General features: G+C 36.4%; 1 protein-coding gene and 1 long non-coding RNA gene across 22 annotated transcripts; both read left to right on the top strand.

Annotated features, from left to right (window-relative positions):
- The first annotated feature begins 890 nt into the window (after positions 1–890).
- Positions 891–4,027, top strand: LOC125280719. Of its 2 annotated transcripts, XR_007187706.1 has the most exons (8): positions 891–1,014; positions 1,449–1,508; positions 1,816–1,929; positions 2,173–2,215; positions 2,462–2,543; positions 3,089–3,123; positions 3,391–3,501; positions 3,691–4,027. It is a non-coding gene; the product is annotated as an uncharacterized LOC125280719 (long non-coding RNA). The 2 variants fall into 2 exon arrangements; XR_007187705.1 differs by having other exon boundaries at positions 919–1,014; positions 1,816–2,215.
- Positions 4,028–9,580: 5,553 nt separating this feature from the next.
- LOC125280630 (endochitinase 2-like) lies at positions 9,581–25,309 on the top strand. 20 transcript variants are annotated; one of them, XM_048211296.1, is made up of 29 exons: positions 9,581–10,141; positions 10,642–10,703; positions 10,850–10,915; positions 11,062–11,127; positions 11,275–11,340; positions 11,487–11,552; positions 11,699–11,764; positions 11,911–11,976; positions 12,123–12,188; positions 12,336–12,401; positions 12,549–12,614; positions 12,761–12,826; positions 12,974–13,039; positions 13,187–13,252; positions 13,399–13,464; positions 13,611–13,676; positions 13,823–13,888; positions 14,036–14,101; positions 14,248–14,313; positions 14,460–14,525; positions 14,672–14,737; positions 14,883–14,948; positions 15,096–15,161; positions 15,308–15,373; positions 15,522–15,587; positions 15,735–15,800; positions 15,947–16,012; positions 23,866–23,928; positions 25,028–25,309. In XM_048211296.1, the coding sequence occupies exons 2-28, from the start codon at positions 10,701–10,703 to the stop codon at positions 23,878–23,880; spliced, it is 1,668 nt and encodes a 555-aa protein (XP_048067253.1). In that variant the 5' UTR covers positions 9,581–10,141; positions 10,642–10,700; the 3' UTR covers positions 23,881–23,928; positions 25,028–25,309. The 20 variants fall into 20 exon arrangements, with proteins under 20 accessions (XP_048067253.1, XP_048067252.1, XP_048067251.1 ...); XM_048211295.1 differs by having other exon boundaries at positions 23,863–23,928; XM_048211294.1 differs by having other exon boundaries at positions 15,947–16,024.
- Positions 25,310–27,167: the final 1,858 nt, after the last annotated feature.

Genomic DNA, 27,167 nt, shown 5'->3' with positions numbered 1-27,167 from the left:
TTAACATGGACATGTGAAATTGGCTATGTAATAATGAAAAATTATTAAAAATAGTATGCTAATCTTCAAAAAAACCATTTGATCATATATTATGTCAAAAAGAACACTTGAATTAATGACTTTAAGCTTTAGACTTTGGGACATTTTTTATGCCTTATGCATCTGACCAAATGTTGCGGACCCAGATGGCACCCGTTTCGTAGAATGACCCATAATATGTTATTGTTCACCTTCAGTTAATTGGTGATATAGTTTTTTTTTAGCATTTTAATCATTCCTATAATTTTGTAAATATTTGTTAGAATAGCTAAGTGCCTGCCAGATTAAATAAAAAATTGTTAAAGTGGTTGTGCTTGTGGTCCTGCAGATTATTTCAAGTAAAATTGGAATGATTTAAATTGTCACAACACTCAATGACAGGAAAATTGGGTCAAACACTATCCCAGCCGGCAAATGACCGATCTTCAGTGTTGAAATGTGGTTGAAATAAGGTCAGTTGATGTTTCAACGTTGAAACAACGTTGAAACAACATTGATACAACGTTGAATGCTAAACGGTTGAAGCCCAGTCAACACATGACCGAAATTCAACGTTGAAATATGGTTGAAGTAACGTCAGTTGATGTTTCAACAGTGAAACAATTGTTAAATGTAAAATGGTTGAAATAGGTTAAGAAAATCACTTATAAATAAATGCTGAAATAAGCTTGTGTTTAACCAAATTATATAATAATAATAATAATAATAAAGGCTAACAATAATGTATATGAAATAAAAATGTGCCCTATTAGGCCTGTTTTGCCACTTCTGTGTCAGTTTGTTGGTACGTCAATATTTCAGAAAATGGAAATTATATGCTCATTTTCATTTTTTGCGGTCTGAAGAGATATCGCGAGATTACACGAGACTATAAGATATCAAACACCAGAGCCTGAAGCGGATCTGAGTTACCATGGAAACGGGGAAACGTCAGTCAGCAAGACCCCGTCTAGCTGTTGTTTTCACTGATTTTAGGTAAGTTTAGTCCATAAAATCACACAAATAATATATATAACTGTTCCTGATACCTTTCTTACGTGTAATCGACACACTTCTGTTGAATATTTACTTCAAAGAAATGATTTAGTGTCTTTGAAAAAGTCCGTTAGCATATCAACCGTTTTCAGAGGCAGTTGGCTAACTAACTCTATTTTGAGCTCTTGTTTAATTAAAGTTTGGCTTTTAATCGCATCTTTATGTGTAGATGAGATGTTATAATAGTTTTGTAAAGGTTTTGCTGGCAAATTGTTAATGGATGATAGTAAACTAATTTATTTAACCTAAAAGTTGCTGTACCGTTAATCGGTGACGTCACTTGCATGAGCGCGAAAATGAACTGAAACTATTTCAAACATGTTTTGATCTCTAATGCTAAACAGATATGAATAAATAATGTCCTGCAATTTCAGGGTCGACAGAAAACCCCCTCTACAACAAAGGAGAAGCTGACAGAGGAGGAGGAAACACAGGTGAACTGAGAAAGCTCATTAAATACTTTAAAACATTTCTTAAAAGTTTTCTTTTGCAAAATTATTATTATATTTTTAATTTATTAGTTAAGAAGTCTTTCACATCCAAATGTAAGTGACACTACATGTACAATACTGAATTCTAAATCTAAAAATATACATTTTGTTATCTTAAGTAATATATATATATTTTTTAATATGTACATTATTCTTTCCACCTCTGCTCTAGCTTGGTTCCTTGTAATAAACCTGGCATTTTATACAAAATATTGTTGGCTCTGAGACAAATTGCATGTTGTGTTCCTAGATCCTTCCATGCGGATGGACTCCTGCATCTCAGCAGAGCTGAGTGACCTCCTGTCAAAGGCCATGAACCAGATGAACCTCAATCATTCAGCACACTACTGTTGAAAAGTTGTGGGTCTGTAAGATTTTTACATGTTTTTGAAAGAAGTCTCACATTTTAAAATCATTAACCCCGGGTTGTTTTAGTGAGATTGTCCTTGAAAGGCCTGTAGGCTAAATAATCATCTAAATGAGGTAACATAGGTGACAAGTATAATGTTATAATGCTTGTAGTTATAATCATTTATTTAACTATTATAATAACAGGATATCATGGTCATTAATCTATTTTATTGTATTTCTCTATGTCTGTTTGTAGTTATGTTTGCCAGTGAACAGACACCATACTGTTCCACTAAAAGGTATTTATTTATTTGTTTGTACACATGTATGTATTTTTATTTTTATTTTTAACTTAAATACTTTTTACTTATAAAGGCTGACTGTGGTTCAGGGGGTCGACAACTTTAAGCATGCAAGCTATTTTCGACAGAAATTTGGCCAGCTTACTCATTGCTCATACTCTGTGCCTCTAATATGTTTGAATTATATCACCAGGGTAAAGATAACGTTAGAGTTCTTACAGTTATGTTTACTTTTGTTACCAGATGAGATGTAATCTCTAGCGTTTGGTGCTGAGATTCTTCAGGACAACGCCTTGATGCCATTCACACTCAGTACATGAAGAAGGTGAGTTTCACAATAGCTGCCACAGCCACAAATCTGAAAAGGCGCCAAAGCAACTGTGTGCGCAACTGCGCATGCGCAAGCAACATTTTTTTTAACTGACTTTAATGAATTTACACAGCTTGGTTCAAAACACTTGTAATTCCCATAAAACCAATTAAATTTAATTAAATTTAAAAACTAAATTCAAAAACTAAATTTAAATGATTTAAACACGCAAAATGTAATTATGCTTAATTTAAGCATGGCCAAAATAATTTTTTTCAGTGAATATGATTTCCTGTAGCAGCTATGGGAGTGACGGTAAATCGGTTATCAATCTCTCTCTATTTTTTTTCATCTTTTTGAAAGTTGTTTCTTTTACTATTTGAGAAAATGGGAATACAAAAAATATATTTAATTTATTCTCTCATTCACTACCATAGACATAGACCCAACTATGACGACTTCCGCTTCTGAGAAACCCAAAAATACGAATAGGTCTGTAGTAAAAATTAAATTCCTCATTTTAAGGACTTTTCAGTGAACCATTTCTTTCCTTTTTGTAGATTCACCAAACATCTGGCTGATTACTGGCAATTTGGTAAGAGATTGTTGTCTATATCACTGTCACTTCTTTTTCTAGTTGATTTATTAACATTTTGTGATTTTCGATTACTTAATTGAATATAAATGCACTTAGGTTGATTTTAATTTATTTACAAAGTATAGATAGGATTCTGTTGTGTAATGTTTCTCCATGTAATTAGTAATATATCGAGCCCCCAGGGGAAACAATATAAGTATTAAGATTAATATAAGTATTAAATGATAATATATTTTGATGTTTGTTTGTTTTTAATATACACAGCAGTAATGACAGTGGACAAGTGAAGAGAGAGGAGGGGAGGGCATCAGAAAGGACCTTGAGCTGCTGCGACTGTCTTGGATAACCCAAAGCACAACTACACTATGTGTCCAAGTACTGAACAAGGCTTTTCTCCTTACATATTATATGTATTTAATTTAAGGCAGGGTTTTTTTTTTCCTGCATAGTGAATTACTAGGTGGCTCCCTGTCAAATTTGATGCTGTCTCCAGCTATTAACAAAACTCAGACAGGCAGTCACATGGTCCGATTCCCCTTTTCCACCAACACGGTTCTGTTGCAGGATCCTGGCCTGTGTCCATTCTCAAACTGTTCCACGAACCTCCACTGCACAAAAGGCAGTTCCAGGACAGAAATATCGGTACCCTCACTCTTCACCAGTCATCACATTCACAACCACCACAGTCAACGAAGTCAAGGTCCCTGGTCCACAGCATCAACCATCTTTGTAGGAAGATGATTACTGCATTTCTTGATGTATCTTTAAAATTGACAGATTTCTTATGGAGTGCAATCCCTCTCTAGATGAACTGAGGCCTATCGATCTTACAAAATACTGTCAGACACTGCATATGATGTTCTCAAAATAATAAATAAATTAATAAAATACTTAAGAATTTTTTTTTTGTTTGTTTGTTTTTATCTAGTTGAAGGTATAGTACACATGAATGTTCTGCGTCATTTTGAGCTAGAAAAGCCTTGATTTAAGGTTTGTGCTGTAATTGTAGAAAAAAAACCTTGCATTTTCATAATATGAAATTATTATTACACATATATATTACACATTATTACACATTATTGTATGCTACAGGTTTTTAATATTACCTCTAAACATTGCAAAGTTGAGATGTTTTGTTTTATAAAGTGTTTTTAGTGCATGTACAGTAATTATGTAGTATTGTCATGTTCGTACAAACGCAAACTAGATTGAAATTTAATGTAAAATAGTGTATTTATCCGTGTTGAAGGTAACAGGGTGAAACAACGTCACAATATTAATGTTGATCCAATTTGCAAAACCGAAAGGTAATCCAACGTTGATCCAACCATGGTACCTGACGTTGTTTCAACATTGAAATGCCGGCTGGGATGTGATCAATCAAATCAAACAGTCAATCAAAATCAATCAATTTGAACAGCTAAAACCAGCCAGTCTGACCAGCTAAGACCAGCCTGGCCAGCTAAAATCAGCCTGACCAGCTTAAACCAGCCTGACCAGCTAAAACCAGCTAAGACCAGCCATCCTGACCAGCTAAAACCAGCTAAGACCAGCCTGACCAGCTAAGACCAGCCATACTGACCAGCTAAAACCAGCTAAGACCAGCCTGACCAGCTAAAACCAGCCTGACCAGCTAAAAAAGTGGTCAAAACCCCTCTTAAACCAGCATGAGAAACCAGCTATGACCAGGCTGGGAGACCAGCTAAAACCAGCTTGACCAGCTTAAGCTGGTTTTAGCTGGTTTTTTCAGCAGGGTGCTCTTTCATCCCTTTAATCCGAAGATTCCATCTCCGCTTATATCGTTCGAGCTCTGCCGTCTTCAATTTTAACTCCTCGTTGGATTTCACAAGAACCTCTGTTTGCTTTTCCAAGATGCCACATTTTTGCTTGTACTCCTTAATTTCTGCAGCATTAAACTCCACCGATTTGGAGATTGTCACAATCATGATGCTGTTTTGTCTTATTTTGTCTGCGATGTCCTCCAACTTTCTGTCTTGAGAATCAAACCTCGCAGTTAAGGAGTTATTTTGAGAGTCAAATCTCGCCGTTAAGGAGTTAATTGCCTGTAGCAAGGCTGCATTGGAGATGTCACTGTCGTTTGATTTCGCCTTTTTTTGTAGAGTTTTGGTTGGAGTAATGTGTGAAGCATCCCGTCTTCTTTCCTTGGTGTTCTCTTGGCTATAAATGTGATCCGTTTCCATGGGTACACTTTGGGCTCTGTTTGCTAACTGCGTCATGTTCACATAAAAGTTAACTTGTTCAATTAGCTAAACTAGGTCGTATCAAAAGAAACAAATGAACGCAAAAGAGCGTATTTAAAATGTTACTTAAGTTTCTGAGGCTGATTTATGGGAAGGCGTCAATAAAACACAAATTTAAATTATTTTGGCAGAGCTCAGTAAAACATGTGCGCCTAGCTCGCCATCTTGCCGGAAGTCCCCCAGTGTTGTTCCGTCTTACCTTTGCGCCGGCGACTTCTCGGGAAAATGCTTTAATAACTTTAAATGCGAACTGTTTATGTCAAGGATTTACACAGTCGGCTTTTTCTGGTAATGATATTATTTCCTTTCTGTAACTGCCAGGGTTTCCACGAGCAGAAACTTTAGCAATGTTGTCTTTGAATTGAGTTTTATCACAACGATTGTGTGTCCACACAAATCTATTAGCTTATTTGGAATAACAAGAATATTGTCTTTAAAAACAAATCTTTATTTTTAGAAATTGGTAGGCTATGGTAATGGATTGTTCTTGTGAGATTTATTTACGAGTAATGGACATCTGGAAGTAACACGTCCGCATATAATACTCCGAAGAATTAATGGTGTGAAGATTTGAGATAATTTTACATCGAACCAGTTTAAACTGAACTGGTGCAATATATTATGTATAATTTGTAAAAAGTGTATTGAAAATACAAAACGGAGGTAGCCTATGTGTTCATTTAATGGTATTCCCTGGAGAAATAATTTGATTTCGTTCATTTAATGCTGCTATAACAATGAGTACTGTTGTAAATCCTCTGTATATTTTTGAATGCGACGATCTTGTTCTGCAATAAAGAGACGATCGAATGATGACAATGTTTTTTTGGTAAAAATGCCATGCACGTGTCAGTTTTTACAACATTAACAGTCTTCATGTAGAAATAGTATTATATTAAACACAATTTGTATTATTATGTATGCCATATTTATCGAAATAAAAGTATAAAAAGACTGATATTTAAAAAGAATAAGCTTATGTTGATCTTCATTGTACGGCCTGTAGGCACTGAAATAAGTAGTACATTAAGCTTTGAATGAGACGTTTTTTTACTGCACGTAAATGTTGGAAACATGCTTTTATTTCACAAATATATATAAACAGCTTCATCTGCAATAAAGACAGCAAAGTTCATGCACTTCATTCGAGTCGCGCTAGTATTCTACTATGCTGACGGAAGTGAGGATACACTAGCTGTGTCTGAAACCGCTATCCACTATATAGTCCACTATATCGGGTGTCGGCCATTTTGTAGTGGTGTCCGAATTCTGAGTGAACGACTTCATTCCCTACATTCGTTCACTACTTTATACCCACAATTCTCTCTGATTTCGAGTGTAGATTCGATGTACACTTGCTGAAGCACTATTTCCCAAAATCCAATTTTTTTTAACCTTTTCTTTTTTTAATTAATCACTACTTGAATAAAACCTACTAAAATGTAGGGGGACATTATTATATAGATGAATTTTAAAAAAAATGAAATTATATTAATAAAAAATATTTTCATTATTAAAATATATTATGTAGGCATTAAATCAATTTAATGTGTTTTACTAACAGCAATGTGTTTTAATATTTTGCGGCACTGTTAACTCATTAATCTTTAAAAGATGATAATTTAGTGGATGATTTAAAAAAAATCGTTAATCATAGGTAGCGTATTCAAATCATAACGGTCGCCTGAGGGCGCTCAAAGACCACGTAATCTGTGAGCGTGAGAGTTTCTAACAACTTTATTAAAAAGGATAAATACATGAAATTATGTACACTTGTTAATGTGTTTATTTTTGTTTGCAGTATTTTATAGTATTAAATGATTATGAACACATTAAGCATGACAAAAAATTACATAATTGATTAACTACAAAGCTGGCACGTATGATTACAAAATAAAGTCATTATGATTGTTATTGTTATTAACATTATTTTATAATGTAAATAACATGTAGGATAAAATAGTTTTAAAGCGTGTCGAGCCGTTTCTGAGATCTCCGACGCACAGTGTATACGTCAGCGTCCGAATTCACTCACTTCATTTCGTTCACTCCATACAGATATAGTGCACTCAAATGCCATACACTATATAGGGATTAGTGAATGAGTGAACGAGTGAGCGGTTTCGGACACAGCTACTGACTGCATCGAGTTCTAACGAAAGCTGTGTGACGTCATGTGAAAAGGGTCTGTTCAACGTGTCTCATACGTCCTGAAAAGTGAAGCTGCGGGCTCTTTGATCGCCCCCTGGAGGCTGGATGCAGTACAGGTCATAAACCCCGCCCGCTCAATGCAGACGAATGAGACTTAAGTTAAAACAAAAAAATAAATTATGCTTCAAATAAAATTTTCCGAAAGATGGTTCTGGTCATTTAAGGTAGTTGTTATCACGCTGATTTATATTCAATTGTTCGTTTTTGTGATAAGTTTGATTTTAGCTAGCAATTTGGTGCTATAGAAACCGGGCGTGTCGTCGTGACTCACAGTTGATTGACAGCTTGTCTGGGGGCTTCGAGGGGAGAGTGAAGATAAATAAATAACTATTAATTTTCAGTTTCTGTGTTATTCCACACCGACAAATTGAGCTGTTCAGCAGTAAACTGTACTGACTGACCTACAGGATCTGACGGATATCTGAGCTTTTCTCGGTGATGTTAAATGTGGACTTCATAAGATAATTAATAAACGTTATTAGTTAAGATAACACGCCTAACGTTAGCAATGACGGGAAAAAAAGCAGGTGATTGTTATCTGGCAGTTACTAATTATTTTTATGGGTATAAAATAATAATTAGCAGGATAAAACTAATGATAGCCTACTCTAATTAATTATAGAGCACTGTCTACAGCAATCGATCTCCTGTAACGTTAGTTTAAACCTTTTATTTAAAATGGCAGGACCGTTTCCTCCGGACGTTCACGGGGACGTTCCGGGTGTGTCTCATACGTCCTGAAAAGTGAAGCCGCGGGCTCTTTGATCGCCCCCTGGAGGCTGGATGCAGTACAGGTCATAAACCCCGCCCTCTCAATGCAGTCGAATGAGACTTCAGTGAAAACTTAAAAATAAATTCTGCTTCAAATAAAACTTTCTGAAAGATGGTTCTGGTCATTTAAGGTAGTTGTTATCACGCTGATATATATTCAATTGTTCGTTTTTGTGATGATTTAGATTTTAGCTAGCAATTTGATGCTATAAAAACGGGGCGTGTCGTCGTGATTCGAAGTTGATTGACAGCTTGTCTGAGGACTGTCGGAGCTTCGAGGGGAGATTGAAGATGTATTAACTAACTGTTAATTTTCGATTTCTTTGTTATTTAACACCAACAAAATTAGTTGGTTAGCAGTAAACTGTACTAACTGACCTACAGGATCTGACGGATCACTGAACTTTTTTCTGTAACATTAAATGTGGGCGTTATAAGCTAATTAATAAATGTTATTAGTTAAGATAACACACCTAATGTTAACCATGTCGGGAAAAAGCAGGTGATCGTTATCTGGCAGTTACTTATTATTTTTATGGGTATAAAATAATAATTAGCAGGACAAAACTAATGATAGCTTACTCTAATTACAGCAATCGATCTCCTGTAACGTTAGTTGAACTTGATTTAAAATGGCAGGACCGTTTCTGGCGATTTAGAGTTGTTTCTAGTGGCATATTATATTGATTTTATCTACTGAATTTGCTGTTTCAAAAATATTATTGCTCTAGAAACAGAATAGCCTATTATTTTATAGGTAGACTTTTAAATTGTGTATAATTTTTATAGTCTATTTAAAATGCATGAATGATGACGCAGTCGCCTGGGCGGAAGTTTGATATCGCGACTCCGCCTCCGGCTCCACGACGATTCCTTCTGCGCATGCCCAGGCTCCAAACTTTTTTTTTTCTGACGTATTGCGTAACGTGTCAGCGCCCATTCATCAGCCCATTTTGGCTTCAGTTCAATACAATGGAAGGAAGCGGCGTCGCGTCGTCCATCTTTTTTTACAGTCTATGGGACGTTCACATGACGTTCAGCGGCCATTCGGGACGTTTAGGGGACTTTCGATTAAGTCCTCTTGTTGTTTTTTATTTTACTTCTAGGTTAACAAAAGAAAACAAACACGTTGTAAGGAGCAAAATAAGTGTATTTATTTATAAAATAACAGTTTTATAATTGTTGTGCTCTTTCCGTGTGTGTGTGTGTGTGTGTGTGTGTGTGTGTGTGTGTGTGTGTGTGTGTTGGCCTTTGTGATTTATGAGGACATTTCGTATGAATACACGCCACATTATGAGGACATTTTGAATTATGAGGACATGGCCGGTGTCCTCATAATTCGGGCAATGTAGAAGTGCTCCAGTAGCTAGGGGGAGCTGAAATCCAAAATTTCTCCACATGTCTTTATAATTCACATAAACCTGAATTTGTGTATGACGTGTGTATCGGAAGTGCGCCTCTGTAGCCGGGACTTGGTACTGCGCCTCCTCATTAATTATTAATACGTGTGTATGAAATCGCGGCTTCTGATTGGCTGACCGCCGGAAGTCCTCATAATGTCGGAATTTGTCAAACTCAAGCCATGTTAACACAGTTCTACAACAAAGACGGTATAGGAAAATATATAATTTTAAGTATAAAATAATAGCCACGTATTACATTTACTAAATTATATATAAAAAGCACTGCAAACTGAACCCTCTAATCCCACCTGACCGAAGCCTTTTCTCTGTGGATGTCTGACGACGACGTCATCTCTCATCGCCCGTAAGGTAAGATTAATGATAAGCACAAAGCTACTCTTTATGTTAAAATCTGTTTTAGTTTATAACGATTTAAACTAGTGTTGTTAATAAGACGATTGTGAAATTACAGAGAATGAGCTGTTAATCAAGTTAGCTTTGTTAAAACATCCCTTACGAAAATTAACCATGGTTTTACTATAGTAAAAGTGTAGTAACCATGTTTTTTGGCTAATAAAATTTATATAACCACAGTTTTACCACAAATACCATGGTTAAACTATGGTTAGAGTTGCAAAGCTATGGTTAATTTGTGGTTACCATGGTTTAACTATAATAACCTTTTTTTCTTTTCTTTTTTTGGTTTTATTTGTACTAATACATATAAATATACATGTAATTTTATATGTAGTAATAAGTAACACTTATTTCATAAATGTTATTGTGCTCTAAACAATTATTAAAACATAAGCTTTAATCATGTTGAGAATTTGTGATACTTTAGTATACTTTATTGTTAATCTACACAGATAACTTCAGAGAAGAACCTGCCTCACTCGTCTGTGGAGATGGGAGTAAAACATCACTGATGGTAAGTGCTTATGAAAAGTGAATCCATTTAGGGTCTTATAGTTTTATTCTATATATTCTCGTTCAAACACACAGGTTTCTGTTAAAATAGTTTATCTATCATGTTGAGAATTTAATTTGTTAATATTTTATTGTTAATCTACATAGATAACTTCAGAGAGTGAAGAACCTGCCTCACTCGTCTGTGGAGATGGGAGTAAAACATCACTGATGGTGAGTGCTTATGAAAAGTGAATCCATTTAGGGTCTTATAGTTTTATTCTATATATTCTCGTTCAAACACACAGGTTTCTGTTAAAATAGTTTATCTATCATGTTGAGAATTTAATTTGTTAATATTTTATTGTTAATCTACATAGATAACTTCAGAGAGTGAAGAACCTGCCTCACTCGTCTGTGGAGATGGGAGTAAAACATCACTGATGGTAAGTGTTTATGAAAAGTGAATCCATTTAGGGTCTTATAGTTTTATTCTATATATTCTCATTCAAACACACAGATTTCTTTTAAAGTGGTTTTATCAATCATGTTGAGAATTTAATTTGTTAATATTTTATTGTTGATCTGCATAGATAACTTCAGAGACTGAAGAACCTGCCTCACTCGTCTGTGGAGATGGGAGTAAAACATCACTGATGGTAAGTGCTTATGAAAAGTGAATCCATTTAGGGTCTTATAGTTTTATTCTATATATTCTCATTCAAACACACAGATTTCTGTTAAAATAGTTTATCTGTTATGTTGAGAATTTAATTTGTTAATATTTTATTGTTGATCTACGCAGATAACTTCAGAGAATGAAGAACCTGCCTCACTCGTCTGTGGAGATGGGAGTAAAACATCACTGATGGTAAGTGTTTATGAAAAGTGAATCCATTTAGGGTCTTATAGTTTTATTCTATATATTCTCATTCAAACACACAGATTTCTGTTAAAATAGTTTATCTGTTATGTTGAGAATTTAATTTGTTAATATTTTATTGTTGATCTGCATAGATAACTTCAGAGACTGAAGAACCTGCCTCACTCGTCTGTGGAGATGGGAGTAAAACATCACTGATGGTAAGTGCTTATGAAAAGTGAATCCATTTAGGGTCTTATAGTTTTATTCTATATATTCTCATTCAAACACACAGATTTCTGTTAAAGTGGTTTATCAATCATGTTGAGAATTTAATTTGTTAATATTTTATTGTTAATCTACATAGATAACTTCAGAGAGTGAAGAACCTGCCTCACTCGTCTGTGGAGATGGGAGTAAAACATCACTGATGGTAAGTGCTTATGAAAAGTGAATCCATTTAGGGTCTTATAGTTTTATTCTATATATTCTCGTTCAAACACACAGGTTTCTGTTAAAGTGGTTTATCTATCATGTTGAGAATTTAATTTGTTAATATTTTATTGTTGATCTACGCAGATAACTTCAGAGAATGAAGAACCTGCCTCACTCGTCTGTGGAGATGGGAGTAAAACATCACTGATGGTAAGTGCTTATGAAAAGTGAATCCATTTAGGGTCTTATAGTTTTATTCTATATATTCTCGTTCAAACACACAGATTTCTGTTAAAATAGTTTATCTGTTATGTTGAGAATTTAATTTGTTTAATATTTTATTGTTGATCTGCATAGATAACTTCAGAGAGTGAAGAACCTGCCTCACTCGTCTGTGGAGATGGGAGTAAAACATCACTGATGGTAAGTGTTTATGAAAAGTGAATCCATTTAGGGTCTTATAGTTTTATTCTATATATTCTCATTCAAACACACAGGTTTCTGTTAAAGTGGTTTTATCAATCATGTTGAGAATTTAATTTGTTAATATTTTATTGTTGATCTGCATAGATAACTTCAGAGAGTGAAGAACCTGCCTCACTCGTCTGTGGAGATGGGAGTAAAACATCACTGATGGTAAGTGCTTATGAAAAGTGAATCCATTTAGGGTCTTATAGTTTTATTCTATATATTCTCATTCAAACACACAGATTTCTGTTAAAATGGTTTATCTGTTATGTTGAGAATTTAATTTGTTAATATTTTATTGTTAATCTACATAGATAACTTCAGAGACTGAAGAACCTGCCTCACTCGTCTGTGGAGATGGGAGTAAAACATCACTGATGGTAAGTGCTTATGAAAAGTGAATCCATTTAGGGTCTTATAGTTTTATTCTATATATTCTCATTCAAACACACAGGTTTCTGTTAAAGTGGTTTTATCAATCATGTTGAGAATTTAATTTGTTAATATTTTATTGTTAATCTACATAGATAACTTCAGAGACTGAAGAACCTGCCTCACTCGTCTGTGGAGATGGGAGTAAAACATCACTGATGGTAAGTGTTTATGAAAAGTGAATCCATTTAGGGTCTTATAGTTTTATTCTATATATTCTCATTCAAACACACAGGTTTCTGTTAAAGTGGTTTTATCAATCATGTTGAGAATTTAATTTGTTAATATTTTATTGTTAATCTACGCAGATAACTTCAGAGAGTGAAGAACCTGCCTCACTCGTCTGTGGAGATGGGAGTAAAACATCACTGATGGTAAGTGCTTATGAAAAGTGAATCCATTTAGGGTCTTATAGTTTTATTCTATATATTCTCGTTCAAACACACAGATTTCTGTTAAAATAGTTTATCTCTCATGTTGAGAATTTAATTTGTTAATATTTTATTGTTAATCTACATAGATAACTTCAGAGACTGAAGAACCTGCCTCACTCGTCTGTGGAGATGGGAGTAAAACATCACTGATGGTAAGTGCTTATGAAAAGTGAATCCATTTAGGGTCTTATAGTTTTATTCTATATATTCTCGTTCAAACACACAGATTTCTGTTAAAATAGTTTATCTCTCATGTTGAGAATTTAATTTGTTAATATTTTATTGTTAATCTACATAGATAACTTCAGAGACTGAAGAACCTGCCTCACTCGTCTGTGGAGATGGGAGTAAAACATCACTGATGGTAAGTGTTTATGAAAAGTGAATCCATTTAGGGTCTTATAGTTTTATTCTATATATTCTCGTTCAAACACACAGGTTTCTGTTAAAGTGGTTTATCAATCATGTTGAGAATTTAATTTGTTAATATTTTATTGTTAATCTACGCAGATAACTTCAGAGAATGAAGAACCTGCCTCACTCGTCTGTGGAGATGGGAGTAAAACATCACTGATGGTAAGTGCTTATGAAAAGTGAATCCATTTAGGGTCTTATAGTTTTATTCTATATATTCTCGTTCAAACACACAGGTTTCTGTTAAAGTGGTTTTATCTCTCATGTTGAGAATTTAATTTGTTAATATTTTATTGTTAATCTACGCAGATAACTTCAGAGAATGAAGAACCTGCCTTACTCGTCTGTGGAGATGGGAGTAAAACATCACTGATGGTAAGTGTTTATGAAAAGTGAATCCATTTAGGGTCTTATAGTTTTATTCTATATATTCTCGTTCAAACACACAGATTTCTGTTAAAATAGTTTATCTCTCATGTTGAGAATTTAATTTGTTAATATTTTATTGTTAATCTACATAGATAACTTCAGAGAATGAAGAACCTGCCTCACTCGTCTGTGGAGATGGGAGTAAAACATCACTGATGGTAAGTGTTTATGAAAAGTGAATCCATTTAGGGTCTTATAGTTTTATTCTATATATTCTCGTTCAAACACACAGATTTCTGTTAAAATAGTTTATCTCTCATGTTGAGAATTTAATTTGTTAATATTTTATTGTTAATCTACATAGATAACTTCAGAGAATGAAGAACCTGCCTCACTCGTCTGTGGAGATGGGAGTAAAACATCACTGATGGTAAGTGTTTATGAAAAGTGAATCCATTTAGGGTCTTATAGTTTTATTCTATATATTCTCGTTCAAACACACAGATTTCTGTTAAAATAGTTTATCTCTCATGTTGAGAATTTAATTTGTTAATATTTTATTGTTAATCTACATAGATAACTTCAGAGAGTGAAGAACCTGCCTCACTCGTCTGTGGAGATGGGAGTAAAACATCACTGATGGTAAGTGTTTATGAAAAGTGAATCCATTTAGGGTCTTATAGTTTTATTCTATATTCTCGTTCAAACACACAGGTTTCTGTTAAAGTGGTTTTATCAAGCATGTTGAGAATTTAATTTGTTAATATTTTATTGTTAATCTACATAGATAACTTCAGAGACTGAAGAACCTGCCTCACTCGTCTGTGGAGATGGGAGTAAAACATCACTGATGGTAAGTGCTTATGAAAAGTGAATCCATTTAGGGTCTTATAGTTTTATTCTATATATTCTCATTCAAACACACAGGTTTCTGTTAAAGTGGTTTTATCAATCATGTTGAGAATTTAATTTGTTAATATTTTATTGTTGATCTGCATAGATAACTTCAGAGAGTGAAGAACCTGCCTCACTCGTCTGTGGAGATGGGAGTAAAACATCACTGATGGTAAGTGTTTATGAAAAGTGAATCCATTTAGGGTCTTATAGTTTTATTCTATATATTCTCATTCAAACACACAGATTTCTGTTAAAATGGTTTATCTGTTATGTTGAGAATTTAATTTGTTAATATTTTATTGTTAATCTACATAGATAACTTCAGAGACTGAAGAACCTGCCTCACTCGTCTGTGGAGATGGGAGTAAAACATCACTGATGGTAAGTGTTTATGAAAAGTGAATCCATTTAGGGTCTTATAGTTTTATTCTATATATTCTCGTTCAAACACACAGGTTTCTGTTAAAGTGGTTTATCAATCATGTTGAGAATTTAATTTGTTAATATTTTATTGTTAATCTACGCATAGATAACTTCAGAGAATGAAGAACCTGCCTCACTCGTCTGTGGAGATGGGAGTAAAACATCACTGATGGTAAGTGTTTATGAAAAGTGAATCCATTTAGGGTCTTATAGTTTTATTCTATATATTCTCGTTCAAACACACAGGTTTCTGTTAAAGTGGTTTTATCAATCATGTTGAGAATTTAATTTGTTAATATTTTATTGTTGATCTGCATAGATAACTTCAGAGAATGAAGAACCTGCCTCACTCGTCTGTGGAGATGGGAGTAAAACATCACTGATGGTAAGTGTTTATGAAAAGTGAATCCATTTAGGGTCTTATAGTTTTATTCTATATATTCTCGTTCAAACACACAGGTTTCTGTTAAAGTGGTTTATCAATCATGTTGAGAATTTAATTTGTTAATATTTTATTGTTGATCTGCATAGATAACTTCAGAAAATGAAGAACCTGCCTCACTCGTCTGTGGAGATGGGAGTAAAACATCACTGATGGTAATTGTGAAGGTAACACTTTAGAATACTGATCCTTCATTAATGAATAACTACACAGGAACAAATGAGTAATGCATTATTAACACTCTAGTAACTACTATTAACTAACAAGTAACTCTGATGAATGAATTAGTAAGTAATAGTGCTCAGTTGTAGGTGGTAGTTCACTATTAACTAATCAGTAACTACTGTTTTTTTCATACCTCCCAGAGAACTACTAAGAACTACTATATACAGGTTCGTAATTAATGTGAATAATGAATAATGTATAATTAATTCTATAGTAAAGGCTTTGGTAAACCACTAGTAATGAGTGAAGTATTACCAAATACCTAAGAAGGAATTACTAATTATTTGGATCAGTATTCTAAAGTGAAAAACATGATAACTCTCTAGTAACTACTGAAGTCATTGTAAACTTTTGAGGTTTTTGTAAAGTATTGGATAGTAATAACTCAAGAGTTACTATATAACTCTAAAGTAACTACTACTTTTTTGGATCAGTATTCTAAAGTGAAGATCATAGTAACCCACTAGTAATTACTCAAGTGTTACCAAATATATCATAAGGAATTACTGTACAAAAACATACAAAAACATCAAAAGTTTACAATGACTTCAGTAGTTACTAGAGAGTTATCATGTTTTTCACTTTAGAATACTGATCCAAATAATTAGTAATTCTTTATTAAGTATTTAGTAATACTTCAGTCATTACTAGTGGTTTACCAAGGCCTTTACTTTAGAATTAATTATACATTATGCATCATTCATGTTAATTATGAACCTGTATATAGTAGTTCTTAGTAGTTCTCTTAGAGGTATGAAAAAACAGTAGTTACTGATTAGTTAATAGTGAACTACCACCTACAACTGAGCACTATTACTTACTAATTCATTCATCAGAGTTACTTGTTAGTTAATAGTAGTTACTAGAGTGTTAATAATGCATTATTCATTTGTTCCTGTGTAGTTATTCATTAATGAAGGATCAGTATTCTAAAGTGTTACCATTGTGAAGTGTGTGTGTAACCTATAATGGTATTAATAAGGATAAAGGAATCCTGCTCCTGGAGAGTCACAGTCCTTCAGAGAGTTATGCCCATTTTACACCGCACGTGTAAGCAATGCGTAAGCAACACATATTTTTTTGGCACCTCAGAGCATGCGTAAAGCAGCAGTGCAGCCATCATTTCAGAGTCAAGTCTATTTTTATTGCACTGCTCATGCTGATTGGGGTATATGCTTACGTGGCGATGACACATTTCCGCTAAAATCTCAGCCTGGGGTGTTTTTTCCAAAAGCATCGTTAGCCAACTAACATCGCAAGTTCCGTCGTTACTTACGTAGTTCAACGATTTGGTGCTTCCCAAAACCATTGTTCAAACGAACATTCGCAGACTGTATCGCAAACTTGTGTGGTTGGAACGACAGCTCTCGAGCTGTGGTTAGAAGCATAGTTTCCTGTTTATATGACATGTGGACTTAATAAATCCTTATCTTAAGCAAAATAAGCAAGCTGACATTAAGATTTAAAGCACCGTTTTTAAAGAGTGTGCATGTGTGTACGTGCTCTGGTATGTCAGAACAGGCATTTGATTTAATCTGGAAATAAAGCAAAATAACTGAGGAAAATGAGAATTAGTCCTCTAATGCCATGTCTGTAATTTATAGCAAAAAATCTAGCATTAATTCGATCTCAAATGGATTAATTTAAAGAAGTTATTACTCACCACCTGCGTGACATCATTCACCAACGTGGTTCAACGACAAGTTTGCGACAATACAGTTTCGGGAAACAGTCGTGACTAGCTAGTTGATTTGTTCAACGATGCATTGTACTATGGTAGTTCAGCAGCGAGTTTCATCGTTGTTTGGGAAACTTTTCAAAGTAAGTTTAGTCATACACACAGAAGTCATACAGTAAAGGAGAAGGGCATCAAGCTATACATTTCATTCACCATTCACAAATATGAAAAAAAGGAAAAATGATTTCATCTCACATCAATCACTCTCTCCTATAGTGAATAAATCCCACATCATCAATACACTGCTTACACGTGCAGTGTAAAACAGGCGTTTCCCTTATTGGACCACGAATTGTACTCATATTTACTGTTGATGTCATGTTGTGGGGGTTGGGTGAAGATCCAGGTTTGGGTTACTACAGTCAGATTGGAAAATGTGTGTTGTGTTTTATGTCCTCATATTTACTGTTGGTGTCATGTTGCGGGGGTTGGGTGAAGATCCAGGTTTGGGTTACTACAGTCAGATTGGAATATGTGTGTTGTGTTTTATGTCCTCATATTTACTGTTGGTGTCATGTTGCGGGGGTTGGGTGAAGATCCAGGTTTGGGTTACTACAGTCAGATTGGAATATGTGTGTTGTGTTTTATGTCCTCATATTTACTGTTGGTGTCATGTTGCGGGGGTTGGGTGAAGATCCAGGTTTGGGTTACTACAGTCAGATTGGAATATGTGTGTTGTGTTTTATGTCCTCATATTTACTGTTGGTGTCATGTTGCGGGGGTTGGGTGAAGATCCAGGTTTGGGTTACTACAGTCAGATTGGAATATGTGTGTTGTGTTTTATGTCCTCATATTTACTGTTGGTGTCATGTTGCGGGGGTTGGGTGAAGATCCAGGTTTGGGTTACTACAGTCAGATTGGAATATGTGTGTTGTGTTTTATGTCCTCATATTTACTGTTGGTGTCATGTTGCGGGGGTTGGGTGAAGATCCAGGTTTGGGTTACTACAGTCAGATTGGAATATGTGTGTTGTGTTTTATGTCCTCATATTTACTGTTGGTGTCATGTTGCGGGGGTTGGGTGAAGATCCAGGTTTGGGTTACTACAGTCAGATTGGAATATGTGTGTTGTGTTTTATGTCCTCATATTTACTGTTGGTGTCATGTTGCGGGGGTTGGGTGAAGATCCAGGTTTGGGTTACTACAGTCAGATTGGAATATGTGTGTTGTGTTTTATGTCCTCATATTTACTGTTGGTGTCATGTTGCGGGGGTTGGGTGAAGATCCAGGTTTGGGTTACTACAGTCAGATTGGAATATGTGTGTTGTGTTTTATGTCCTCATATTTACTGTTGGTGTCATGTTGCGGGGGTTGGGTGAAGATCCAGGTTTGGGTTACTACAGTCAGATTGGAATATGTGTGTTGTGTTTTATGTCCTCATATTTACTGTTGGTGTCATGTTGCGGGGGTTGGGTGAAGATCCAGGTTTGGGTTACTACAGTCAGATTGGAATATGTGTGTTGTGTTTTATGTCCTCATATTTACTGTTGGTGTCATGTTGCGGGGGTTGGGTGAAGATCCAGGTTTGGGTTACTACAGTCAGATTGGAATATGTGTGTTGTGTTTTATGTCCTCATATTTACTGTTGGTGTCATGTTGCGGGGGTTGGGTGAAGATCCAGGTTTGGGTTACTACAGTCAGATTGGAATATGTGTGTTGTGTTTTATGTCCTCATATTTACTGTTGGTGTCATGTTGCGGGGGTTGGGTGAAGATCCAGGTTTGGGTTACTACAGTCAGATTGGAATATGTGTGTTGTGTTTTATGTCCTCATATTTACTGTTGGTGTCATGTTGCGGGGGTTGGGTGAAGATCCAGGTTTGGGTTACTACAGTCAGATTGGAATATGTGTGTTGTGTTTTATGTCCTCATATTTACTGTTGGTGTCATGTTGCGGGGGTTGGGTGAAGATCCAGGTTTGGGTTACTACAGTCAGATTGGAATATGTGTGTTGTGTTTTATGTCCTCATATTTACTGTTGGTGTCATGTTGCGGGGGTTGGGTGAAGATCCAGGTTTGGGTTACTACAGTCAGATTGGAATATGTGTGTTGTGTTTTATGTCCTCATATTTACTGTTGGTGTCATGTTGCGGGGGTTGGGTGAAGATCCAGGTTTGGGTTACTACAGTCAGATTGGAATATGTGTGTTGTGTTTTATGTCCTCATATTTACTGTTGGTGTCATGTTGCGGGGGTTGGGTGAAGATCCAGGTTTGGGTTACTACAGTCAGATTGGAATATGTGTGTTGTGTTTTATGTCCTCATATTTACTGTTGGTGTCATGTTGCGGGGGTTGGGTGAAGATCCAGGTTTGGGTTACTACAGTCAGATTGGAATATGTGTGTTGTGTTTTATGTCCTCATATTTACTGTTGGTGTCATGTTGCGGGGGTTGGGTGAAGATCCAGGTTTGGGTTACTACAGTCAGATTGGAATATGTGTGTTGTGTTTTATGTCCTCATATTTACTGTTGGTGTCATGTTGCGGGGGTTGGGTGAAGATCCAGGTTTGGGTTACTACAGTCAGATTGGAATATGTGTGTTGTGTTTTATGTCCTCATATTTACTGTTGGTGTCATGTTGCGGGGGTTGGGTGAAGATCCAGGTTTGGGTTACTACAGTCAGATTGGAATATGTGTGTTGTGTTTTATGTCCTCATATTTACTGTTGGTGTCATGTTGCGGGGGTTGGGTGAAGATCCAGGTTTGGGTTACTACAGTCAGATTGGGATATGTGTGTTGTGTTTTATGTCCTCATATTTACTGTTGGTGTCATGTTGCGGGGGTTGGGTGAAGATCCAGGTTTGGGTTACTACAGTCAGATTGGGATATGTGTGTTGTGTTTTATGTCCTCATATTTACTGTTGGTGTCATGTTGCGGGGGTTGGGTGAAGATCCAGGTTTGGGTTACTACAGTCAGATTGGAATATGTGTGTTGTGTTTTATGTCCTCATATTTACTGTTGGTGTCATGTTGCGGGGGTTGGGTGAAGATCCAGGTTTGGGTTACTACAGTCAGATTGGAATATGTGTGTTGTGTTTTATGTCCTCATATTTACTGTTGGTGTCATGTTGCGGGGGTTGGGTGAAGATCCAGGTTTGGGTTACTACAGTCAGATTGGAATATGTGTGTTGTGTTTTATGTCCTCATATTTACTGTTGGTGTCATGTTGCGGGGGTTGGGTGAAGATCCAGGTTTGGGTTACTACAGTCAGATTGGAATATGTGTGTTGTGTTTTATGTCCTCATATTTACTGTTGGTGTCATGTTGCGGGGGTTGGGTGAAGATCCAGGTTTGGGTTACTACAGTCAGATTGGAATATGTGTGTTGTGTTTTATGTCCTCATATTTACTGTTGGTGTCATGTTGCGGGGGTTGGGTGAAGATCCAGGTTTGGGTTACTACAGTCAGATTGGAATATGTGTGTTGTGTTTTATGTCCTCATATTTACTGTTGGTGTCATGTTGCGGGGGTTGGGTGAAGATCCAGGTTTGGGTTACTACAGTCAGATTGGAATATGTGTGTTGTGTTTTATGTCCTCATATTTACTGTTGGTGTCATGTTGCGGGGGTTGGGTGAAGATCCAGGTTTGGGTTACTACAGTCAGATTGGAATATGTGTGTTGTGTTTTATGTCCTCATATTTACTGTTGGTGTCATGTTGCGGGGGTTGGGTGAAGATCCAGGTTTGGGTTACTACAGTCAGATTGGAATATGTGTGTTGTGTTTTATGTCCTCATATTTACTGTTGGTGTCATGTTGCGGGGGTTGGGTGAAGATCCAGGTTTGGGTTACTACAGTCAGATTGGAATATGTGTGTTGTGTTTTATGTCCTCATATTTACTGTTGGTGTCATGTTGCGGGGGTTGGGTGAAGATCCAGGTTTGGGTTACTACAGTCAGATTGGAATATGTGTGTTGTGTTTTATGTCCTCATATTTACTGTTGGTGTCATGTTGCGGGGGTTGGGTGAAGATCCAGGTTTGGGTTACTACAGTCAGATTGGAATATGTGTGTTGTGTTTTATGTCCTCATATTTACTGTTGGTGTCATGTTGCGGGGGTTGGGTGAAGATCCAGGTTTGGGTTACTACAGTCAGATTGGAATATGTGTGTTGTGTTTTATGTCCTCATATTTACTGTTGGTGTCATGTTGCGGGGGTTGGGTGAAGATCCAGGTTTGGGTTACTACAGTCAGATTGGAATATGTGTGTTGTGTTTTATGTCCTCATATTTACTGTTGGTGTCATGTTGCGGGGGTTGGGTGAAGATCCAGGTTTGGGTTACTACAGTCAGATTGGAATATGTGTGTTGTGTTTTATGTCCTCATATTTACTGTTGGTGTCATGTTGCGGGGGTTGGGTGAAGATCCAGGTTTGGGTTACTACAGTCAGATTGGAATATGTGTGTTGTGTTTTATGTCCTCATATTTACTGTTGGTGTCATGTTGCGGGGGTTGGGTGAAGATCCAGGTTTGGGTTACTACAGTCAGATTGGAATATGTGTGTTGTGTTTTATGTCCTCATATTTACTGTTGGTGTCATGTTGCGGGGGTTGGGTGAAGATCCAGGTTTGGGTTACTACAGTCAGATTGGAATATGTGTGTTGTGTTTTATGTCCTCATATTTACTGTTGGTGTCATGTTGCGGGGGTTGGGTGAAGATCCAGGTTTGGGTTACTACAGTCAGATTGGAATATGTGTGTTGTGTTTTATGTCCTCATATTTACTGTTGGTGTCATGTTGCGGGGGTTGGGTGAAGATCCAGGTTTGGGTTACTACAGTCAGATTGGAATATGTGTGTTGTGTTTTATGTCCTCATATTTACTGTTGGTGTCATGTTGCGGGGGTTGGGTGAAGATCCAGGTTTGGGTTACTACAGTCAGATTGGAATATGTGTGTTGTGTTTTATGTCCTCATATTTACTGTTGGTGTCATGTTGCGGGGGTTGGGTGAAGATCCAGGTTTGGGTTACTACAGTCAGATTGGAATATGTGTGTTGTGTTTTATGTCCTCATATTTACTGTTGGTGTCATGTTGCGGGGGTTGGGTGAAGATCCAGGTTTGGGTTACTACAGTCAGATTGGGATATGTGTGTTGTGTTTTATGTCCTCATATTTACTGTTGGTGTCATGTTGCGGGGGTTGGGTGAAGATCCAGGTTTGGGTTACTACAGTCAGATTGGAATATGTGTGTTGTGTTTTATGTCCTCATATTTACTGTTGGTGTCATGTTGCGGGGGTTGGGTGAAGATCCAGGTTTGGGTTACTACAGTCAGATTGGAATATGTGTGTTGTGTTTTATGTCCTCATATTTACTGTTGGTGTCATGTTGCGGGGGTTGGGTGAAGATCCAGGTTTGGGTTACTACAGTCAGATTGGAATATGTGTGTTGTGTTTTATGTCCTCATATTTACTGTTGGTGTCATGTTGTGGGGGTTGGGTGAAGATCCAGGTTTGGGTTACTACAGTCAGATTGGAATATGTGTGTTGTGTTTTATGTCCTCATATTTACTGTTGGTGTCATGTTGCGGGGGTTGGGTGAAGATCCAGGTTTGGGTTACTACAGTCAGATTGGGAATATGTGTGTTGTGTTTTATGTCCTCATATTTACTGTTGGTGTCATGTTGCGGGGGTTGGGTGAAGATCCAGGTTTGGGTTACTACAGTCAGATTGGAATATGTGTGTTGTGTTTTATGTCCTCATATTTACTGTTGGTGTCATGTTGCGGGGGTTGGGTGAAGATCCAGGTTTGGGTTACTACAGTCAGATTGGGATATGTGTGTTGTGTTTTATGTCCTCATATTTACTGTTGGTGTCATGTTGCGGGGGTTGGGTGAAGATCCAGGTTTGGGTTACTACAGTCAGATTGGGATATGTGTGTTGTGTTTTATGTCCTCATATTTACTGTTGGTGTCATGTTGCGGGGGTTGGGTGAAGATCCAGGTTTGGGTTACTACAGTCAGATTGGAATATGTGTGTTGTGTTTTATGTCCTCATATTTACTGTTGGTGTCATGTTGTATTAATTGATGTGTTTCTGTTTTGTTTTTAAGCAGTTTACAAAAAAATAAATAAAAAGAAGAAGAAGTGGAGCAGTAGGGAAGATCATTGACAAGCTGGTAAAAAAAAAAGCACCAACAAAAATGCACAATGAACACTTTATTAGACAACTGTGTTGATCATGCCGTCTTTGCATCTGTTTCTATGAGTCGCTATAAGTAGGTCATTCGCCATATTAACGTTCTAAGCGGTTAGTGATGCCAAGTTCATGATATCCCGCTAAACTACACTACTTTTAAACTTTTGCAGTGTAATATACTTTCTGGGTTTAAAGGTTAAATAATTTTTTTCGCCAGGTGTCTTGACCGTAATCAAAATTTAAAATAAAAATGTACGGTTATAGTTTTGAGAATAGGGAAGCTGTACTATGTAATGTTACTGCGATCTGGCAACCACGCTAAGCAGGTCTGCGCACAGAGGGAGCTGAATGAGTCTGTGAGCTATATACTTATATAATCGTCTACATCTGCCATAGAGTAAAACCACATTATTTTCATATGATTAAGGCCATCTTTGATGTTAAATAATTTTACACATAAGCTAATGAAAATAGTGGTAAAAAAAACCCTTTTAAATATTTTTGGTTGACGTTTTAAAAAAAAAAAAAAACTGCTAAACAAGAAGTGCTAGTTTCGGTATCGGGCCCGATACCAAGCTCATTTACTTGTACTCGTAAAAATAACACCGATACCAAAGACCAAAACCTCATGTGACTGACAGAATTATCCGTGCAGAGAGACTCGGCCTACAGCAGCAGAAATAACGTCAGCCTCAGAGGTGTGGAAATACTTCAAAATTGATGATGACAGCACACACATTGCGAACTTCATGCTTTCGTTATCTTTTAGTGAAGGCTGATAGGCGGAATCGCGCTGAATGACCACAAGCACGCTCGCACACTCTCTCTCTCTTTCTTGCGTGCGATTCCAATTCTCTCAGACAACCAAGATCGTTTCTCCTCGTGCCTGAATGGTCAAATACACACATCCTTCCAAGATGGCGGACACATCTACATGCCTAGAGCGCTTGAAGGCGGCATCTAGTTATATATATCTATTGGCTAGACTAAAGATAATTATAAGACTAGTTGGAAGAATAGAAAGATGAGATCTAGTCATCATTGTGTTTATTCTAGGAATCTGTTTTTCTCTTTTATAGTCATTCCTGAAAATCCTGCTGAAAAGGATGCCAGAAGGAAACAAAAACAGCAATGGTCAGAGAAGAGAAAGAGACAGGAACAAAACATTTAGTGTTTTGATGGTGTAGTTTTTTTTTTTTTTTTTGGTTTTATATGTATGAGCAAGGTTATACATTGTTTAGTGATATGATATAATATGCTTTGTTCAAGGTTATCAAAGGTAAAGGGTAAAGTGCTTTACCTCAACGCATTTTTTTTTTTTTGTATATGAAAAAGCACACATTAAAATTTGCTTCTTGTTCCCATACTTGGTGTACTGTTTTATGTTCTCTCTCTCACACACACACACACACACACACACATATATATATATATATATATATATATATATATATATATATATATATTTAATACAGTCATGGACAAAATTGTTGGCACCCTTGATAAATATGATCAAAGAAGACTGTAAAAATAAGTCTGCAATGTTTATCCTTTTGATCTTTAATTCATAAAATTAGCAAAAATCTAACCTTTCATTGAAGGAAAAGAATTGAAAGTGGGGGGGGGGGAATCACATTATGAAATAAATGTTTTTCTCCAAAACATGTTGGCCACAATTATTGGCACCCCTAGAATTTTTTATGAGTAAAATATCTCTGAAGTATAGTCCCATTCGTATTTACATTTTTAACACCAGGGTGATCATGAACATGAAATTGTCCAGCCATGACTTCCTGTTCCACAGGAATATAAACATGAGGAAACACAAAGGCCAAATTCCCGTAATCATTCATCACAATGAGTAAAACCAAAGAATATAGTTCTGATGTGCAGCAAAAGATTGTTGAGCTTCACAAAATAGAAAGTGGCTGTAAGAAAATAGCTAAAGCATTGAAAATCCCCATTTCCACCATCAGGGCAATAATTAAGAAGTTCCAATTAACTAAACATGTTACAAATCTGCCTGGAAGAGGACATGTGTCTAAATCATCCTAATGTGAAGTGAGGAGGAGAGTTTAAGTGGACAAAGACTCTCCAAGGATCACAGCTGGAGAATTGCAGAGATTAGTTGAGTCTTGGGTCTCAGAAACCCTAAAAAAAATTATCAAACGGCACCTACATCCCCACAAGCTGTTCTGGAGGGTTTCAAGAAAAATCCTCTGCTCTCATCCAGAAACAATCTCCAGCATATTCAGTTGTCAGTCAAGACTGGAACTTCAAACGGGACCGGCTTCTATGGTCAGATGAAACTAAAAAAGAGCTTTTTTGGCAGCAAACCCACCAGATGGGTTTGGTGCACACATGAATAAAAAGTAAATTTAAATATACTGCTGGATCTTTAATGTTCTGCTGGAGGTCCTGGATATCTTCACAAAATTAAGCTTCTGCCATGAACCTCTGACCTGAACCCTAAAGAAAATGAGTGGAGTGATCTGAAGAGAAGAAGCACCAACATGGAGCTGGAATCTGAAGGATCTGTAGAGATTCTGCATGAAGGAATGGTCTCTCTGTCAGGTATATGTCAGGTGTTCTCCAAACTCATCAGGCATTATAGGTGAAGACTCAGAGCTGTTATCTTGGCAAAAGGAGGTTGCAAAAAGAATTGAATAAAAGGGTGCCAATAATTGTGGCCAACGTGTTTTAGAGAAAAAAAATATTTACAGTGGGTACGGAAAGTATTCAGACCCCTTTAAATTTTTCACTCTTTGTTATATTGCAGCCATTTGCTAAAATCATTTAAGTTCATTTTTTTCCTCATTAATGTACACACAGCACCCCATATTGACAGAAAAACACAGAATTGTTGACATTTTTGCAGATTTATTAAAAAAGAAAACTGAAATATCACATGGTCCTAAGTATTCAGACCCTTTGCTCAGTATTTAGTAGAAGCACCCTTTTGATCTAATACAGCCATGAGTCTTTTTGGGAAAGATGTCATGTTGTTTTTCACACCTGTATTTGGGGATCCTCTGCCATTCCTCCTTGCAGATCCTCTCCAGTTCTGTCAGGTTGGATGGTAAACGTTGGTGGACAGCCATTTTTAGGTCTCTCCAGAGATGCTCAATTGGGTTTAAGTCAGCACTCTGGCTGGGCCATTCAAGAACAGTCACGGAGTTGTTGTGAAGCCACTCCTTCGTTGTTTTAGCTGTGTGCTTA

This window comes from Megalobrama amblycephala, linkage group LG12, assembly GCF_018812025.1.
Source record: "Megalobrama amblycephala isolate DHTTF-2021 linkage group LG12, ASM1881202v1, whole genome shotgun sequence".
Lineage (NCBI taxonomy): Eukaryota > Metazoa > Chordata > Actinopteri > Cypriniformes > Xenocyprididae > Megalobrama > Megalobrama amblycephala.
The sequence above is the reverse complement of the archived record's forward strand: the minus strand, read 5'-3'. Positions and strand labels throughout refer to the sequence as shown.